Source organism: Oryzias melastigma, linkage group LG5, assembly GCF_002922805.2.
Source record: "Oryzias melastigma strain HK-1 linkage group LG5, ASM292280v2, whole genome shotgun sequence".
Lineage (NCBI taxonomy): Eukaryota > Metazoa > Chordata > Actinopteri > Beloniformes > Adrianichthyidae > Oryzias > Oryzias melastigma.
Window position 1 is genome coordinate 6,826,639 of NC_050516.1, and position 21,344 is coordinate 6,847,982.

At 41.4% G+C, this 21,344-nt stretch overlaps 1 protein-coding gene across 2 annotated transcripts in view; it reads left to right on the plus strand.

Moving 5' to 3' along the window:
* Positions 1-21,344, plus strand: part of arhgef10la (Rho guanine nucleotide exchange factor (GEF) 10-like a) — a gene marked incomplete at its 5' end in the record, with an annotated part of 184,829 nt that overhangs the window by 19,831 nt on the left and 143,654 nt on the right. For both annotated transcript variants that reach the window (XM_024270200.1, XM_024270201.1), the window contains 4 exon segments: positions 3,645-3,722; positions 6,804-6,983; positions 7,737-7,853; positions 19,841-19,933. In XM_024270200.1, the coding sequence (XP_024125968.1) occupies positions 3,645-3,722; positions 6,804-6,983; positions 7,737-7,853; positions 19,841-19,933 (468 nt within the window).

Sequence of the window (21,344 nt, forward strand, 5' to 3'; positions counted from 1 at the left end):
AAAAATGTACATCAAACCACAGACTGTATATGAGACCTGGACTGAGTGAGTGTGGCGAAAATGGTTTACGTCCATTTCAGAAAAAAGTCAGAAATTCTGTCACAGAACAGGAAGACAGCTGGTTCCAACTGCAGCAGGTTTGTTAACAACTAAAATTCCATAATCTAAATCAGGGTCAGGCAGGCAGAGGTCAACTACGAGCATCAGAGAAGAAACTAGAGGAGTCAGGATCCAGGCAAGGGTCAGGGCAGGCGGCAGGCAAACGGAGCCAGAGACGAAACAGGGTCAGAAACAGAAGATCAGGTCCAGATAGAAACGCTTAGTAATGCAGGCAGAGTGGCACAAACAATACTTCACACCGAGTTACTGCTGCTTAAGTGTCATGTGGAATATTGGTAAATGAGAGTCAGGTGAACGGCTAGCAAGTGTGCGCTGGAGCTGCTGGGAGATGTAGTGCAGTCAGTACTATGGAGTAGGGCTGAAAATTACTGGGTACCTCACTATACAATGCGATACGTGATACATTGATGATATCACAATACTGCAATAATTGGTAAAAATCATCTCTAATAACTCACATTTTATAAAAGAGCATAATCAAAATAAACAACTCGTGCCTTATTTTGTGCAAGAAATAATAGACACTTTAGTGCAACATTGCTGAAATCAGTAATACTATGTCTTTGACAAGCATTGACACCATTTAAATTGGAATTATCTTTTTTTTTTTCTTTCTTTTTTTAAATTGGAATTATCTGTAAAATTCAATGTTAATAGTAAGCATGAACAGCAGTGCCACTACTTAGTGCAGAATTTTTGACAACAACAGAAAAAAGTTAAATATTTCAAGTAGCTGCCAGACACGATGCATCTCATCATATCTACCTCCAAAGGAACATCTCGCCAAGGGATGGTGAATATAATGTTTTACAGCCTCTTCAAAATAACGGATTGATACTTAGTGAGAACTCATTGAAAATCAATCGCAGGACTAAAGATCGCAATATATCACAATATCGATATTTTGGCACGCCCTACTCTAGAAACGGCTCGCGCTGGTGACCAGAGGGGGACACAGAGCTCTGACTCTTGACATATTCTTCCCTCATCAGCAGATCTTCTTTAAATGATCCAAAAAAAATCTGCCAATGGGGTAAGAGCCGAGAATGAAAGAGAATTCTTATTTTAAGACAGAAATTCTTGTCACTAAGACGTGTTTTCTCAAACTTAGATTATTCGTCTATTGAAAAAAAACTTTCTTGATTTGATTATTTTTTATCTTGCCTAAGATTCAGTTTTTGCAGTGAATGAAATTGACTTATTTCAGGTGACATTTTTTTGCGATACAGATAATGGAGCCTGACGTGGTCAGTGAGCAGTAATTGGTGCGAGTCAGCGTTTCTATGGCAACCACTCTCACCAATCAGGTGTGAGCTTGTTGGAAGGCCACACCCCTTTTTTTTAACCTGTCCAGTCAAACAGCTGAGCAAGCAGATACGGGCTGAGATTCTCTAGTGTTGGACAGATTTTAATATGTCCCAATAAACTCCTGCTGTATTTTATACTAAACTTTATTTATATTGATTATGTTGTACGTTTTTTCATTTTTTGGACTGGAGGGAAACAAACAAGAGGGGGTGTGGGGGGGTTAGAGGGAAAAGAAGGTGGTAACAGAGGGAGGTAACATCATAAAACAACCAGGTCTAAATAGCATTCTGGAATGGGCGGGGCCTATCTACACACACACTCAGTAGTTAAACACACACCTGTTGGCTTTAAAGTAGTCAAAATGTACACAACGCAACTGCAGCTCATGCACACTTAATTATACAAACAGATACCAATAAAGCCTTTCATTCTGTCACGCATACTATTAGTGCTAAGGTGAGCAGCCACCTGTGCTCAGGTGAGTGTTTATGTTTTGCTGATGTGGATGATGATGGAATGTACAAAGGGGAGAGAGCACCCGGCCATTCCCACGCCAAGGCCCCCCCATCGGGGCAGCAGCAGCAGCCAGGGTCCCCCCCCAACATGGGACCGCGGAGAGAATCCGCTCGCCGGGCAAATCCGCCAAACACCCAGACCAGGGCACGCGAGACCGCCGCAAGGACCCCCCCACAACCGAGAGCAGGAAGGCACAGGAACACAGAAAGTACAGGCCCCAGCCCTGCCAGAAGAGTGGCCCCCCCACCGTGGCAGGAAGACCGACGCGATGCCCCACCCCCGGAAAGCCCCCCAACCCCAGAGGAGCAGTCCACCACCCAGCAGTGCCGAAACATCCCCCGCCCCACCTCAGGTACGAGCCAGGGCCCCCCAAGGGTGACCCGCTTCCATGCCCCATACGCCCGCCCGTTCCTGCCGCGGAAGGTCCAGGGGGGGAGCCGGGAAGGGGCCGTCCACCCACGCCCAGTAGAGAGACACCCAAGAGAAACGAGGGTCCCAGAGGAATGATGTTAACAAGGCCCGACCAGACACACCAGATGGAGTTTTGGAGAGGACTAGTTCTCGAAACCAAGGACCAGAACCGAGACCTGGACACCCCCAGGCTCCGATGTAGATTGATCCCCTGCTCTAGATCTTAAATCTCGGGAGTCCCACTCCCGGCGGGGAGAGGAGACCGCCGGGCCCAGGAGACCTGCACCCAAGAGACTAGACCACCAGGCCGAGAAGGTCGAAGGTCCACCTTCCTTGTGTGATGCATGCGTGTTTGTTTGTTAGAGTGTATATTTGTGGTGTTAGAGGTCTTAAGGCCTTAACAGGGCATCTCCTGATTGCTCGCAGAGATGCTCCGTCACCCTCCCACCAGCGGCCCTACATGTCTATGGTGCGGTTAAAATTGGCGGGAAGGGCACTGAGAGGACATCAACTGTTTGCTGGCAGTGATGTCCAAGCACCCCCCCACCAAGGGTCCTACATGTCTAAGGTGCAAATAAACCCCCACCACTTTAAAGCAGGAAATCTGTCGACTGTTGGACTTGGGGGCCAGCAGGCTCCGCCTACTTTTATGGTGACATCTGATTGGTCATTTTATAACTTGAATAATCTTAACCACAGAAAAAGCGAGTATTGTCAAGATGTTAAAAATGTATCAGATTAAGAATAGATATTCTGACCAACAGAATGACTGAGTTACAGCTGTTCATTTCTCTGTTGAAGTACATGGGATTTTGACTTCCTGTTTGAAACACCAGGGGGGAGGAGTCACTCAGTCCACTTCTCATATACAGTCAATGATCAAACCACATAAAGTCTTGAGTTGGATGTGAACAGCCACTTAGGAAATAACAGTATTTTTTCTTTGAGAATAAACTTTAAATTTGATGTTTAGACACATAAAACTGAGGCAGATGTTTAGAGACATTCTTGTATATAATGTGAAGCCTTTAGATAAGTCCCTAAGCTGGTGGAACTGGTCCTTTGTTGTCCTGTTGTGGTACATCTTCATGTCCTGCTGGCTCTCCGACAGACGCCTCCTTCAAACAGGCTCTTCAGCTCCTCTCCCACTCCTTTCCTCCAGTGACTAACGCGTGATTATAGCGTAATCCATCAGCCTGCGCCGTGCTTAACTGAAAGCATGCCACATAGCACAGTCCAATCATGTCCTCTTAGTGCTAGATTTCCTGACTGATCTGTTGTCTGCGCAGGTTGTCAGGCGCCATATTCTGGGCTCCATCATTCAGAGCGAGCGGAGCTACCTGGAGTCTCTCAGGAGAATCTCACAGGTGAGCTGCTCAGTCCTCCTCTGCCACATGCAATATCTTCACATTCTAACCATTAGGAATTACACCAAACGGGAAGCAGAGTTATCCATCAAATTATCAAGCTGTCTCTGCATAAATAATCCGATATAGAGCAGGGCTTCCGTCTGCATAGCGGGAGGCAGAATCTGAAAACCTGTCTACTTCCATGGAGATTGAGGCTGCTTATCTCATCCCAGAAAAATAAAAGAGACCACCTACTGCAGTGGAATTATCAGGGATCAATGGCCGCCTCGTGTCCTGCAGAATCGCTCTTTGTCCAGACACAAAGCGCTACCTCTGTGGAATGAGAGCTGCTGGGGTTCAGGCCTTTTTCAACCCAGTGTTTTTATGCTGGGATTGCAGCCAAGTAGTAAATGCATTGTTACCAGACGTATAACAAGAGAAGATGAAGAGCCTGCACCGAACAATTAGACACTCGGGTGGCGGCTTTCAGGTTAGTTTTGCATTAGCTGCACAGTTATTGTTTCATGAGTCACTGCTTCCCTTACTGTTTGCTTTATAGGGAGAAGAAATAAGAGAAGGTGACAAGGTAAAGAACACGGTGTGGTACGAACGCTGCCGATTTTTATATTTAGACATTCTGTGGTTAACTGTCCTTACGGGTGGATACAGGCAAAAAATGGTCAAACCGCTACTTGACAGCAGATGAACTGCACAAAATATCAAGGTCATGGACCGCTCGGTGAACCATAGAGAGGAAATGTACATATCTATGGGTATGCTGCGGGCGACAGGTCGTAGTCAACACTTCTACAACACGGGGGGAAGTAGGTGAGACGCACGCGTGTTGTACAGATTTGTCCTGACTGTTGAAATGAGATGATCAGCGGTTAGTTTGTGTTGGTGTCTTACGTAAGAATATAACGGTTCAGTCCATTCAATTCACAGTTTTAAACACTTCCTTTTTTTTCTCAACACAATGAATTTTAAGGCCAAGTATTTTTTTTTTGTCCCTTTCATCAACTGTCTGTTTTCCAACTAACAGAAAGGATTCACTTCAAATAAGCAATTATACAGAATACTGAAATGATCACAAATCCTTCATACTCGGTTCATGTTGTGCTCCATGTGACGGACCACTCCACACCCAGGAATCTCCCAGGAGGGAAGCACAGATGAAGAGCATGCAGCCAGTTCGTGACTACAGTTACACGTGTAAAATGTATTTAATTATGGGGCGGCCGTGGTGCAGTGGTAAAGCGGTCGACCCTGGATTGGTTATTGTGGGTTTGATTTCCGCCTTGCTCACCAATGTGTTGAAGTGTCCTTGGGCAAGACACTGAACCCCACATTGCCTGTGGTGGGAGGTTGGCGCCAGTGTTTGGCAGTGTAGCCGCCACCAGTGTGATTGAATGGGTCAGCTACATGTTTAAATAGCGTAGCAGATGGGCTTTATCCAGACGGAAAGGGGGACTGCTGGGGATGCGAGTCGTGCCAGAGGCGAGGTCCACTGCCAAGAACAGGAACACCGACAAGCCACACAATCACTCCCACTCCGAGACGCCATCGACCATTTAATCAGATCAAAGATCGGGTTAGAAGTGATCTGTGTACATGGGCCTGAAAACCTTTATCCGATTATAACAAATGTTTACGTTCACGTTTGATCAGAGTCAATCATTTTGACATGCGCAGAATTGTCAAAAATACTGTAAGAAAAAGTAGGGAGTTCTATTGTAAAAAAAACAAGGCTGCTGTTAGCATGTAGCAAGATGTTCTTCTGAGTGTGCTTTTATTGTTTTTCCTTATTCATATATTTCTAGAAAGTGCACATTCTGTAATTGTCGACATATGGTGTAAAATCCAGCGCAGTAATGACCCACAATCAGAAACAAATGTTTACATGCTCCACAATCAGATCAACAGTCGGCATAAGCCACCTAAAGTTTGATCTGAATGAGTCTGATCGGGTCAGAGTGTTCTGGTTTACATGAGGCATTTTTATGCTGATCAGGCGATTACTGGTGTCCATGTAAACACAGCTGTTGTCTTTGTTCATCATTTCTAACAGTCAGGCTGCAGCAAGGAGCGCGCACGGATCACGTGAACAGCACCAACGCCATCCTTGTTGAGTCTGCATGTTTTGAGGGGATTGAAAAAGAGAAAAATCTGAACAATCGCCCGTTACTTACCCTTACATGTTGGATAAAAGTTTACTACAACCTGCTGCCGCAGCATGAATGTTACTATAGTGAGTTACTATCACTTTACTTTATACCTGTGAGCCTCGCACAAGAGTATTTGCCCTCATCAGGGCAGTTGTGACTGAGGCAGAAGATGCAGCCGCTCCTCTGCATGACCACCCATGAACCCAGACGACCCTGCAGCCCCCGAACGGGTCGACCGCCCCCATGTGTGCATGTCACTCAGACTTTATGGGATCCCCACAGATCCATAATCTGATCATGGATCTGCGTGGATCTGATCATTCACGGCCAGTATTCTAACAATTTCCAAAACCATTTTCTTACAAAAAATTCAACTTCACTCTTATGAGACCAGACTAGGGCTGACATTCCATCTTCCTCTTGTCCGTTTTCTTTCCGTTACTGTGGCAACTAATTATTAAATAAGTTTGAGTCTTGATAGCAAGATTCAATTAAAATAACCTAAGAAAGATTTTGATCTCAAGGTATAAACGTGGAGTTTGATTTTGTTTACTATATATATATATACATATATATATATATGTTTACCAATTTAATTTTCATAAAATCAATGTGATTTGGATAAGTTATGTTAGAATTGTTTGGCTTTTTGTTTTAGATTCTTCAGTCTAATTCTCTACTTGTTTGCTTATTGTAACTTTTGATAGAAGTGTTATGATCCTGAATAAACCCAGATGGGTTTCTGTAACAAACCATCACCTGATTTTACCTTTCTGTATTTTTATTTTGCTTGTATTCTTATGTCCTTTTGATGTGTGTAAATAAATTAAATCAAATGAACAGAATCGGATCACCTTTCAGGGCTTCAACTCCCTATCAGACATGGAGATTCCTGATTTTGTGTCTGGATTATTTTCATCCTGCTCATCCACAGGAGTACCACAGACCCCTGATGGAGGCTGATCCCCGCATCCTGAGCCCGCGGAAGATCCGACCCATCTTCTACCGAGTCCGTGAGATCACACAGTGCCACTCCATGTTTCAGATTGCGCTGACGTCCCGCGTGGCTGAGTGGGACGCCAATGAGAAAATCGGAGACTTATTTGTGGCCTCGGTGAGCGACGCGCACGTTTATCTCCTCCTGTTAGAAACACTGGCTGGAGAGAGAGTTTTCCGTCTGTATTCCATCCAAAGCTTTCTTTTTTATTTCCTGAAAGACGCAATTACTTTTTCTTCCCAATTCTGTCCGACTTTACAGCCCAATCTTTGCTTGCAGAGTTCTGATGAGCAAACAGAGACAGTTTACCTCAAACATGGAATCAATTGCAGGCTTTGGCGCAGCTATGGCTGTGTTCGACGTGAGCCTCTGCTGTGTGCTCATCCATAGGCTCTGCTCATTATTTGCCCGTTGGAGGGGATTCTTTGACTCTGCTGCTGATCGCAGTGTTTTTCCATTGATATTCCAGGAGTGATGGCCAAATGAGTCCCCATCGGACCGCGCGCGGTCTGGGGTTGTTTACGGCCCTCGCTATGATTCCTCTTTTCAGTTCGAGTCTGCATTCAAATCCCAGCTCTGAGGTTAATTCTTCATTAAATGCTCCCCATCTCCCCCCACATTGTGGCCATGCGCTGGATGGTATGGATTGAATTCTAGTTGGTAAATGATTGTTTAGCACACAGCGGTCGAGCTCGTCCGCAGCAGCAAACTGTTTTCTGAAGTGACGAGTGAGAACAGGATCAGTGTTGTTTTCTGTCAATGTTCTTGCTGCTCTTTGTGCTGCTGTTTTCTCCAGATTGAGAAAATCTGCAGCTGTGGTGGAGATTTCACTGACAGTTTTTCACAGACAGGATTTTCTCTTTGGGACAGTTTTCCAAATCCATGGTGCTGGATGTGTACAGCGATTACGTGAACAACTTCACCAACGCCATGGCTCTCATCAAGAAGGCCTGCATGTCCAAACCCGCTTTTCTGGAGTTTCTGAAGGTGAGCTTCACTCCCTTTTTTTTATTTGTTTGTTTAGTGATTAGTGAGGATAAACGATCTCAGAGATGATAAACATTTATGACTCACTAAACCAGAGGTCTGCGACCTTTAACACTGAAAGACCAGTTTGGCCCAAAACCCAGAGAGAACCATAACGTCTCACTTTGCTGTATAGAAAATACGCTTTTATGGCCAGTAAGCCATTTATTAATAAAATGTATCTTGAATTATTTAGGATAGTTGAATTATATAATACTATATAGGGCTAAACCAGGAGTCTGCAACCTTTGACTTCAGATACCGTCAGAGTCAGCAGCTTAACCAAACTACCTAAAGAAAACAAATAAACAAAGCCTGTAAACCAAGACTACAAAGGTCCAACCCCAAACTAAAATAACTAATCCCAGCAGTGTAAGACTGCTGAGGACAAAGAGAGGAAAAGAACAAAAAAATAAATAAGGATTATTTAATTAGCATTTATTAAACTTAGATTAGTTATATTTATAAATTAATGTCTGAGGTTCACATAGATGATAAACTATGTAGGTTTTTACATCCTGTTGACCTGAAGACGTCTTGTTTGATCAACTCTACCTCCAGAATGAAAAGATTTTAGATGCAAAGCAAAAAATTTGATCTTTTATGAGTTGAAAGCACATATTACTGTATCTATGCTGAACAACATTGGTTACTAGCTTCCCAGAGCTGCACTGACATGATTCTGTTTGGTACAGAGTGTCTTTTATTTTGAAAATAAGTTATTTGAGCTTCTGTGAAATTTTTAAAAATAAAATAAATCACATTTTGAAAGATTCTATGCTATTTTTATATTGTTGCTTTGTTTGTGCCAAAACAAAGACATAATTCATATTTATTGTTAAAAGAAGGTAATAAATACAAATACAATTTTTTTTGAAGTAAGACTATGTGACTCCTTCTAGGTTCTGATCAGTAGAAAACAAACCCAAATGGCTCTTTTACTGTTAAAGGTTGCCGACCCCTGGGCTAAGTGATAAAAGATAGTGATAGAACTTTTTCTCGATAGAGGAATGAGTCTATCACCATAGACTTTTTTTTTGAAGGGTCCGAATTGACACTCGCCAGTAGCAAGCATTTTCTCTTCTTCAGCGAATAAAAGTTAGACTTTAGGGATGAAAAAGCAGCAAAACAAACCCTCAGGGACAGTCTTAAGGTCAAAAAAGAAAGGAGGAAAAAACAGACTCAGAGGTTTGTCTGTTTATTTAACATTAAATTCCTTGGAAATTTGCCCCGCACCCCATTTTAGTCGAAAAATACTCTTGTTTTTTGTCGGAAAAGAAGAATAAGGTTAAATGGTCATTAGACAAAAAATCGTTATACCTCATATATAAGTCATTGATTGTTCCATATCTGACATATTGCATAAAAATCTGGGGAAACGCAAACAAGAAATTGATAAATTCCATATTTGTGTTACAGAAACGAGCAATAAGAATCATCACTGGGAGTAACTATTTGGACCCATCTACACCTCTGTTTATAAAGCTGAAAATATTAAAACTTAAAGATTTAGTACATCATTCTATACTAAAACTTATGTATAGAGCACATAACAAAAGTCTACCACATAACATACAAAATAAGTTTGAAAAAAGAAAGAGCAAGTGTAACCTAAAAGGGCATTACATTTTCAAAACAAACACATTTAGAACAAAAATGAAGGAGAAAAGTGTCTCGGTGCAGGGGATTAGATTATGGAAGAATCTTGAAAAATCTATAGAAGAGTCTAGTTCAATTACTACATTTAAAAAATTTATGAAAAAACAAATTATTACGTTTTATGAATCATAAAGCCATTGGGAACGGGTAAAATACAAATAAATAAATACAAATCTGAGGTACTTGCTTAATTAGGTTTATTGTATGTTTCTTATTCATATATTATTATTATTGTTGTTTTTGTTGTTCTTACAGTTTGTTTCTTTTTTGCTTTTTTTATTTTTTATTATTTTTTACTTGTCTACTTTTGTTGATCTTTGCTAGCCAGCTGACACGGTATTGTACAAGACAAAGAGATAGATCTGATTGAAAGGACTGATTGATTGATTTGGTTGGACGGGGCAGAGACAGTAAGTTTTCTTCTTTCTGTCCCTTTTCATTTTCACTAAGAAGTAGAGTATTATGAAAGTATTTTTGTGTTTTATGAAAATGAAATAAAAATAAACTAAACTAAACTAAATTTAACTGGTGATCTAGTTTAACAACAGAAATCTTTAAACCTTAAACACTGGAGATACCTGTTAAAACATCTATGCTGAGAGAGACAGTCCAAATGTTAGAGTGGTGGTTAGCACAGCTGACGTCTATTGCCGAGGTCGAGGGTTTGTGTTCCAGCAAGGCAAAAGTATTTTTATGCTAAATTTTTCTAAGTGATTATTATTTAATTCTCGAGAATTCAAATTAAATAAATACTTATTTTAACATATTTCATTTTTCTTTTTTTTTCTTTTATGTCTTCAGAAAAAAAAACAAACAAGTTTTAATGATAATATTTTGTATTAAGATTGACATTTCTTTTGTTTTATTCTTTAATAATTGGGCTCACATGAACTGAACTTACCCATAAATCCTCATTTACCTGCAGAAAGAAGTTCATTATTTTCAGCTTCTGAAAACAAAACACAGAAACAGTTTAGCCTTCATCAAACGGTTGAGATGTAGTGGACGATAAAGATGTTAGAGGAGAAAAATATGTGAAACCACAGAGAGAAAGTCATCAGCTGAAGCCTCCAGAACAGCCCATCAGAATGAAACCCAGCAGGACAAAGCTGGAACGTTTTCAGTCCTGTGAAGCTGCTTTCATCCATCTGCTACTGGGCTGACAGAAGGTATCAAAGCCCTGATGAAATCAGAAAATTACTGAAGTACTTTTAATAAAACAGTGTATTCACAGTCAGAAAAGTTTGAGCAGGACGATGACCTGGAGTTCCCATCTGGCAGCAGAAAGTCAGTCTCAGAGGGAAAAGATTGACTTTTCCAGTCAGAGCCACAGTCAGTCCTGACACCGTTTCTATCCGAAGCTTTCAGAAAGAGCTGAAATCTGCCGCTGTAAAAAGAACTTCTGTCAGAAATGATCTGCGGACACGGAGGAAGCTTTGAAAAATGCTACAGGACAGCTTTAGCAGCTGAGACAGTCCATCATTTTGATCTGATTCTTCTTCAGACAAGCAGGTGGGGCCGGGACACGCAGAGTTCAAGGAGGATCTTAAAGCAGATCCACCATGACTTTGCATGTTTAAAGTGACATCATGCCGTAGAGTATTTACGATAGATGTTGAATAAAGATTGAAATTTAAACCTGTTTTTTTCTAGACTGATGTTGCAGCAGCAGCTGTGTCTGCTTTATGTTGATGCAGGATTATTCTAGAAGATGCAGAGCAGCACAAAGAGAGTACTTCTTTTGTAAAGACTCCCAGCTCATTAATTCAGCTTAACTAAATACTCATGAAGAGTCAATTTCAAACCAGCCTGCAGTTTTTAAATAGAAGATGAATCTGTGTTCGCCTCAGAGCTGCTTCACAACTTTAACAGGCCAGGAGTCTGCTAAAAATGTGAGTGTCATGAACGGTTTTTCCTGCAATGGAAGTCCAGACCTGCTGTGTTTTATGTTGGGATCAATTTCCTGTGGTTCAAAATATGTTTAGTAGCAACAGCCGCTTAAGTTTTAATCCCAACTGGATACGGTTTATTTTGGATAAAACATGACCAGACCTGATCAGGTTAGTCAATAAGGTGCAATCATACAGATTTTTCTCTTTTTCAACCCCCTCAAATCAAAGGAGCCCGTTAGTGTTGTTCACGTGATACATGTGCGCTCCCTGCTGCACCCTGACTGTTAGAAATGAAGAAATTACAAGAGAATCTGGCCACAGAAAAAAAAAAAACATAATTTGCGCCCGAAATCATTTACTGTAAGATGTTTTAAGCTTTCGACCTTTTTACCTTTGACATACTATAACTGATTACATGATCACCTGATTCACAGAGAAAAAAAACACATTTCACCGACTATTCCTCCAGAGGTAAAGTTTAATTGTAAACAGGTGCTGTTATACAGATGTGAGCACTTGTTAATATTGACTTTACAGAAATAAAACGATGAACATTCTCTGTCTCATTTGAAGCTCATCTTCACACCAAACTGTTAGACAGTTACAGTTCATTCACATTTAAAAGCTGATAGTTCTGAAAAGTTTTTAAAATATCATTTTTGAAAGGGTTTCCTAAAGTTTAGGAAATTTCCGCTTCTGCAACCGGCTACAGTTGAGAAATTTCTGCTTCTGCCTAGAGACTGATTCTGGCGCCATCTGGCATGTGACTAGAGCCCCCTCAGAATTTACCCAATCAGAGTGTAAAATCTTGCCAAATCAAATATGCGAACCAGACCTACGAAATCCATACCGGATCGGTCGAGGCCCGGGTTAACAACGACCGCCATCGGTGCTGTTCACCGACAGGGTGCCGGTGGAAATTGGACTACTGTTGGTGGAAGAAGGAGAGGAGGAAGGCGGGTTCATAGGGAGAGAGAGAAGAGGAAAGTCATTAGTGTTGGACTAAGAGTTGGGACTTTGAATGTTGGAACTATGACAGGAAAGGGTAGAGAGTTAGTGGACATGATGCAGAGGAGAAAGGTAGACATACTGTGTGTCCAGGAGACCAGGTGGAAAGGTAGCAAGGCTAGAAGTTTAGGAGCAGGGTTCAAGTTGTTCTATCATGGTGGAGATGGGAAGAGAAATGGAGTAGGAGTTATCCTAAAGGAGGAGTTTGTTAGGAGTGTTGTGGAGGTAAAAAGAGTGTCAGATAGAGTGATGAGTCTGAAGATAGAAATGGAGGGTGTCATGTTCAATGTTGTTAGTGGGTATGCCCCACAGGTAGGATGTGAGCTGGAAGAGAAGGAGAAGTTCTGGTTGGATCTTGATGAAGTGATGATGAGCATCCCTGGAAATGAGAGAGTTGTCATTGGTGCAGATTTCAATGGTCATGTTGGTGCAGGAAACCGAGGTGATGAGGAGGTGATGGGCAGGTTTGGTATCCAGGAGAGGAATGTAGAAGGACAGATGGTGGTTGATTTTGCAAAAAAGATGGAAATGGCGATAGTGAATACATTCTTTGAGAAGAGACAGGAACATAGAGTGACCTATAAGAGCGGAGGTAGAAGCACACAGATAGACTACATCTTGTGTAGACGGTGTAATCTGAAGGAGATCAGTGACTGTAAAGTAGTGGTTGGTGAGAGTGTTTCCAGACAGCACAGGATGGTGGTGTGTAGAATGACTCTGGTGGTGAAGAAGATGAAGAAAGAGAGGGCAAAGGCAGAGAAGAGGACAAACTGGTGGAAGCTGAAAAAAGAAGATTGTTGCATGACTTTTAAGAAACAGTTGAAACAGGCTCTGGGTGGTCAGGAGGTACTCCCAGATGACTGGATAACTACAGCTAATGTGATCAGGGAGACAGGTAGGAGTGTACTTGGTGTGTCATCAGGAAAGAGAGTTGATAAGGAGACTTGGTGGTGGAATGAGGAGGTGCAGGAGTGTATACGGAGTAAGAGACTAGCTAAGAAGAAGTGGGACACTGAGAGGACTGAGGAGAGTAGACAGGAGTACAGGGAGATGCAGCGTAAGGTGAAAGTAGAGGTGTCAAAGGCCAAACAAAGAGCTTATGATGACTTGTACGCTAGGTTGGGTAGTAAGGAGGGAGAGACTGACCTGTACAGACTAGCAAGGCAGAGAGATCGAGATGGGAAGGACATGCAGCAGGTTAGGGTGATCAAGGATAGGAATGGTAATGTGGTGACAGGTGTCAGTGGTGTAATGGAAAGATGGAAAGAATACTTTGAAGAGTTGATGAATGAAGAGAATGAGAGAGAACAAAGAGTAGGAGAGGTGACGGTTGTGGAGCAGGAAGTAAGAAAGATTAGTAAAGGTGAAGTGAGAGGGGCTTTGAAGAGGATGAAGAGTGGAAAGGCTCTTGGTCCTGATGATATACCTGTGGAGGTATGGAAGTGTCTAGGAGAGATGGCAGTGGAGTTTTTGACCGGGTTGTTCAACAGGATCTTAGGTGGTGAGAAGATGCCTGAGGAATGGAGGAGAAGTGTGATGGTGCCCATTTTTAAGAATAAGGGAGATGTGCAGAGTTGTGGTAACTACAGAGGAATAAAGCTGATGAGCCATACAATGAAGGTGTGGGAAAGAGTAGTGGAAGCCAGACTAAGAGCAGAAGTGAACATTTGTGAGCAGCAGTATGGTTTCATGCCAAGAAAGAGCACTACAGATGCAACATTTGCTTTGAGGATGTTGATAGAGAAGTACAGAGAAGGTCAGAGAGAGCTCCACTGTGTCTTTGTAGATCTGGAGAAAGCTTATGACAGAGTGCCCAGAGAGGAACTATGGTATTGTATGAGGAAGTCTGGAGTGACAGAGAAGTATGTCCGAGCAGTGCAGGACATGTATGAGGGCTGTAAGACAGTGGTGAGGTGTGCTGTAGGGGTGACAGAGGAGTTCAAGGTGGAGGTGGGATTACATCAGGGATCAGCTCTGAGCCCCTTCCTGTTTGCAATGGTGATGGACAGACTGACGGATGAGGTTAGACAGGAATCACCATGGACTATGATGTTTGCAGATGATATTGTGATTTGTAGTGAGAGCAGGGAACAGGTGGAGGTGGAGTTAGAGAGGTGGAGGTTTGCCCTGGAAAGGAGAGGAATGAAGGTTAGCCGCAGTAAGACAGAGTACATGTGTGTGAATGAGAGGAACCAGAGTGGAAGAGTGAGGTTACAGGGAGAAGAGATAAAGAAGGTGGAGGAGTTTAAGTATTTAGGGTCAACAGTACAGAGTAATGGAGAGTGTGGAAAAGAAGTGAAGAGGAGAGTGCAAGCAGGTTGGAATGGGTGGAGAAAAGTGTCAGGTGTGATGTGTGACAGAAGAGTTTCAGCACAAATGAAAGGAAAGGTGTACAAGACTGTGGTGAGACCAGCCATGTTGTTTGGACTAGAAACAGTGGGACTGAAGAAAAGACAGGAAGCAGAGCTGGAGGTAGCAGAGATGAAGATGCTGAGGTTCTCTTTGGGAGTGACCAGGATGGATAGGATCAGGAATGAATACATCAGAGGGACAGCACATGTTAGAGGTTTTGGAGATAAAGTCAGAGAGGCCAGACTGAGATGGTTTGGACATGTTCAGAGGAGAGACAGTGAATATATTGGTAGAAGGATGCTGAGTCTAGAGCTGGCAGGAAAGAGGTCTAGAGGAAGACCAAAGAGGAGGTTTATGGATGCAGTGAATGAAGACATGAAGGTGGCTGGTGTTAGAGTGGAGGATGCTGAAGACAGGCTTAGATGGAGGAAACTGATTCGCTGTGGCGACCCCTGAAGGGAAAAGCCCAAAGGAAAAGAAGAAGAAGAAGAGAGTGTTGTTTGTGTGGATGTCCTACAGGAACTTAATGTGTCACGTGCACAGTCAAGTAAAGAGCCAGTACTCGCACCTTACCAACGACTAGAGCAGGGGTGGAACATTAAACTATGTAATCTGACCTACCAAACTGAAATAATTATATTGGTAATCGTAGTTATTGTTTTCTTTTCGCTGTAGTTCAGGTGTCTCCTCATAGATGGTGGGATCTAGAAACATTAACCTCTGTCAGGTTCAATGAGTTCATTTATCTCTCAGCATTTCTTTAAGTTTGTGTCTTTCTCTGAGGAACATCATCTCACTGGTGCAGATGGTAGTAAAATGACAAAAAAAAGTCACAGTTTAAGATGAACTCTCCAAAATGCTCTGTTTTGAAATAGATTCATTTTTAAAAACAAAATGAGTACATTTTTGTCCAAATTCCATGTTATTTCTTTCTCTTACAAGGCAGATTACCAAAACACCCAACACATCTGCTGCTGGTTTGGCCCTTCTGTCCACTTTTTGAACCCTTTGTGTCCCACAAATCAAAAAACCCTGGACTAGACTATGGCATAAGGACACTGTACAACAGCATCACCCCTACCTTATAAGAGTAACTTGCATTATCCTTACCAACACTTCACAATACACTAACCACACACACAGCAATGATATGTTCCACTTTCATTACTTTTTTTGAGGTGGTCGTACGAGCCTCGCAGGAACTGAAAGATGCAGCCACTCCTCTCTACAACCCTCCACAGACCCGACTGACCCATAAACCTACAGAACCTGCACCGTGGTGGAATCGCACATAATTAAAGATCAATCCAGCAGATTTTGATCTGAGGTGTGGTGAACTGAAATTTTTCATGTGAAGATTTTTGTTGACTTTCTAAGGCAGGAGGGTCAAACTCAATCGCACAGGGGCCAAAATCCAAAACATACATTAGGCCGCGGGCCAGACAGGATAAACATTTATTGAACACTAAAACTACATTTTTAAAACTTTAAAACTGTAACTTTTTAACATTACTATGAATAAAAACAGGCAGGAATATTATTCCAGAATAAATCAATTTAAACCTTAAATAACTTTCAATATTTTACTCTCCAAAAAAATATATTTGTTCAAAATTATACAAGTTAGAAATAAGTGCAAGATAACATCAGGCCATTAATAACAATAAAATAAAATGATCTGGAGGGCCAGATCCGGCCCTTGGGCCTTGACTTTGACACATATGTTTTAAGGTTTTCAAAGTCTAAGATTTCTGCTGAATAATTAAGAGCCAGATCATCCAGAACAGACCTTTGTCAACAAAAGCAGAGCCCCCCTAAATCTACAAATAAAAACAAGTCAAACACACGTGTTTAGGCTTTAGACCTGAATGTACAGCCGGCTTTTTATAGAGCGATCCAGAAATCAGTAAAAGGACCTGAAGTGAGCTGAGTTTGTCAGGCCTCCTCCTGACCTTCAGTCCTGCTGTCATCTCAAACTTCTCACTCTTCATCGTTGAGTTTCTCCATGTAGATTTGCTGCAGTTTCATTAAATGTTTAATAAAGACGTTGGACAAACGCAGACGAGAAGAAAAACTGTTGCAACTTCTGAGTTTTCATTCTTATGTTTTCTGGACACAAGAGATGAATAAAGGCAGCATGTAAAGCACCAGAACGCATTAGTGAACTGTTAAAGAGAAAATTATTCACTTCTTTAGGGAATATAAAACCAAATCTTCTATCTTTTTTTGAGCCACAGAAATGCAAACAAAAAAAATCTTTTTCTTTTTGGTCAATATTGTTAGTAATTGGTTGGTTAAAGGATCCTAAACTTCGGACTATCAACCACCGACACGTCTACTGCAGCAGAACAAAAGAACTCCATTCTACTGCATGTGAAAGAGAGCCAGCATTTGAATACGAAGCCCTGGAGCCATGAAGTCCTCGACTTTGAACTTCCTCAGCTTTTCCTCAGCTCTCACTGAAGCGGTGGAGCTTTTTCATTTTTACTGGATCACCTCTAGTCTAAACATCTGGACATGAAAAGCTTTTAAACTAAAGGGGAAGAATTCTCTGAAAGCAGAAACATCAAAAAGACAAGTTTAATACATTGAACAATTCCTATTCATTCATAAAATGCGCAGGTTTAGTGCAACAACAAAAGAAACGTGTAAAAAGCATGTTTGATAACCTTCCTTTAACATCAGAACTTTAAAAAATCAGTTTTCTCCACCTGTTCTAACTTCATTTGTCTTCTTTCTCCTCATTGAATCACACAGTTCATTTGCTGCTCTTTTCATGTTTATGCAGGCTTTTTTGTACCTTATATGAAGTTCTTAGAAGTGAAACATTCCTCTCCTTGTGTGACTATCTAAAGCTTTCATATGAAAGTGAAGTGGGAGACCTTGGGCCATGTGAAAGCTCAAATCTCAGCACATCTTGTGTTTTATCTCAAAGACAGCCGCTGTAGCTTACAGCCTACAGTTCAAGGACATGAGAAAGACTCCTCCTGATTGGAGGATCGTCTGCAGGTGATGTCTCTGAAGACTGCTCATTTGACTGAGGGTTTCTGAAGGTTTGGCTCCACAATCCACCAGTGCCCTAAAAAAAAGAGCTTTTCTGTGTGACAGCACTCATTTTCAATGTGAATGTGACATTTTAAACCTGTCAGATGAGGTGGAGAAGCTTTGAGTCAATTTTCCTCAAATGTTTAAATAGATTTTACCCTGGAGTTCGGCCTCTGAACTCGGGATCAGAGCCATAGGACGTCTTTTCATTCTGGGGATTGGATGCTGACCCCTTGTGTTTGCTCAGCCGTTTGGCGTGATGTTTTCTACAAGACTGATCTGCTTGTTCATGGACTTCATTGCTCCTGAACAAAGACAAATGGAGACAGGTCTGAGCCGAGAAACCCTCAAACTGTAATATTGTGACACTAGGATGTGAATATGAGCACTAAAGCACACAGTCTGTCTATGCATACACACTCCTGATCAAAATCTTAAGACTAGTTAAGAAAATGCAGGAATTTGCATTTTTAACACAGGTGGACCTCAACAAGGTTCTAAATGGAGCTTCAAACACAAAAAGAAGAAAGAAGAGGAAATATTTTTAGACTCCAATTTATGAAAAATAACAATTTAAAAGAAACAGACTGTTTATCGGTTCATCAATAGTTCAGAATTTGCTCTAAAATGTGCATTCTAATAAGTAATCGTCCTGTCAAGGTTACTTGATGGGAAAACTGAATTTCTTTAATCATGGGATGATTGCTGAGCTGCATAAGCAAAGCCTCTCCCTGCAGTACAATGGTCATTTCAATCATTTTAAAAGATCCTGCAGGATACAAAACAAAAACGTTATGAGGCAGACCCAGAAAGATTTTACCAGCACTGAGCTGGAGGATCCAAAGGACTGTCTGCCAAGACACGGGACGGACCTGGACCCAAATCAAGACCATGTAGCCCAGTAACGATCAGGCGGCATCTGCAAGAGAAGGGCTTCAGAAACAAAAAGCGTCTTCAAAAGCCACGCCTCCATCAACGCAAAGAACGATCATCCTAATTCAGTTCAATTGTTGTTTTGAATACATTGTCTGCTCAAAATGTTAGGCCTCTTTGAAGCTCTAATTAGAACCTTGTTAAATCTAGTTATGTAACCTGCTAACTGATACAGTTTCTTGACTGGTGTTATGATTTTCGTCGGGAGTGTATCTTTATATATGGACACCTAGAGGGAAAGAGTAATAGTTTCCATAATAAATGGATTTGACTCCAGTGCTGCATTAGTTTTGCAAAACATGACTTCTCAAAGACTTCTGTGGGACGTCATGTAATCCTCTCCACGTTATCAGAGAAAAAAAGATGAAAATAGGATTTAAGGAGAGTATATGTTCTAAACGGTTGTATGTGTTTTCTGATGGTTTTTTATCCAAGAATTAATTATTTCAGTTTTTCTTTGTATTATTAGTTTAAATCATTAGTTTAATAAAACATATTTTTACTACCAAAGAAAATTCTTTTTATGGAAATTTGTCAAATGAACTGATGTTTGATTAAATGGTTTTGAACTAACAAAGAGTCAAATGATGAACTTCGTTAATATTGAGAACCTTCAAATTGTGAATAGAAATGAAACCAATTCATGGGTTTGGCATTGATACATTTGTGTGAACTATATGATATCAGATATATTATCTATAGATTTATTTCTTCACATTAATTTATCTCAACTCTTCTGGTTTCACACCTTCACGGATCTGTTTTTGTCCTGCCGCGCCGGCTCGGACTGAACTCTGCTCAGAACTGACACCTCCCCACGACCTACACCCACACCAACATAGTAGATATAACTTACTCACAAAAGAGATTTCTTTAATACCTTGATATGACTAACAGACCCTGGTTTCTTACCTCACTCGCCCACTCACTCACTCCCACATAGAGATTTCTGACAAGCTCCTCTTCCGGCTGGAGTGTATTATTTTTTTCTTAATGGCTTTTCTGTGAAGGAAAATGCTTCTAACTGTACGATCTATTTTCTTTCTGCTGTCTCCCCAGAAGAAGCAGGCCTCCAGCGTGGACCGCATCACTCTGTACGGCCTGATGGTTAAGCCCATCCAGCGATTCCCACAGTTCATTTTGCTACTGCAGGTATTCAACATTTCCCTCTTCCTCATGTCCTCCATCGTCTGACCTGCTGAGATTCTCTGAATGTAGAAACTGGAGTTATTTTCCTGACAAGATGATAAAACAAGCTAATCTGCACAAATGTTTTTTTTAGAGATTCAAACTTTTGAAATTACAAACAGCATTTTTGCACAGGGGTTAGAGCTTCTGAGTGGTTACCTATACTCTCATGGTTTCATATCCTTTTCGATTTGAGCAAAGATTTGGGTTTAGGCTTGGTGGATCTGCAGTACTTCATTTCATCCCTCAGTGGGCATTGATTATCCGTGAATTTGAAAGATAAGCTTCGAATGCGAATCAGGCATTTCCCTCTGCACTCCGAAGAAGGAGAGCTGAGATTTAATGGCACATTACATGAAAATGAATCTGAGGAGAGAAAAGAACATCGCAGATATTTATCCAGACATTAAAAAAGCCTTTACTTGCTGAAGAAAACGGTCTCAGCTGCTGGAGTGAATCTTGTTTGTCTCTGGACTGAAGTTGGTTCATCCTGAGCAGAAGAGAAGTCCACATGACGTCTGCCTGGTTTATGAAGGCTCTATGACACAGAATCAAATGCAGCGTCCCCTCATTTATCATGGGAGTATAAAAATTAACCTCAGTAGACAAAATCCACAAAGTAGGAATATAGATGTTTTAAGGCTGGAAAACCCTCACTACACAGTTTATACACTTTTCTCAGACAAACATGAACATATTCTCACTTTTTTCTCTTGTTTAAACTCTCAAAGTTCAAACCTTCATAGAAAAAAAGTCCAGTTATAAAAAAGATCTGATTGCAAATATTTAAGTAGATTTGGTGGAGACGTGGCATGGAGGACAATGATTGACAAGGTCTGTATGTACATATACTCTGTTCACAAAATTTAAAGGAACACTTTTTTTATTGAGCCGGTCATAAATTGAATTAAACCTGTCTGATCATTTTCTGGTTGGTTAACCAGCTGAGGGCCTCGTTAATCAATTTCAGCTGTATTGGTGTTCATGAATTAACAACAGGTGCACTTCAGTGGCAACAATTAGAAAACCCTCCAAACAGGACTGGTGTTACATGTGGAGGTCATTTCAAGTTTCTCCCTCTTGATCTTTTTTGGCTGGTTTTCCACTCGTGCTGATTTTGGCTTGATAATTATCTCTACTGGCAGTATGAGGAGATTCCTTAACCCTACAGAAGTTGAACAGGTTGTCCAACTTCTCCAGGATGGCACATCCACACGTGCTGCAGCAAGAAGGTTTAATGTGTCTCCCAGCACAATCTCCAGAACATGGAGGAGATTTCAGGAGACTGGTGGTTATTCTGGGAGAGCTGGACAGGGCCGTAGAAGGTCCTCAACCCCTCAGCAGGACCGATACCTACTCCTTTGTGCAAGGTGGA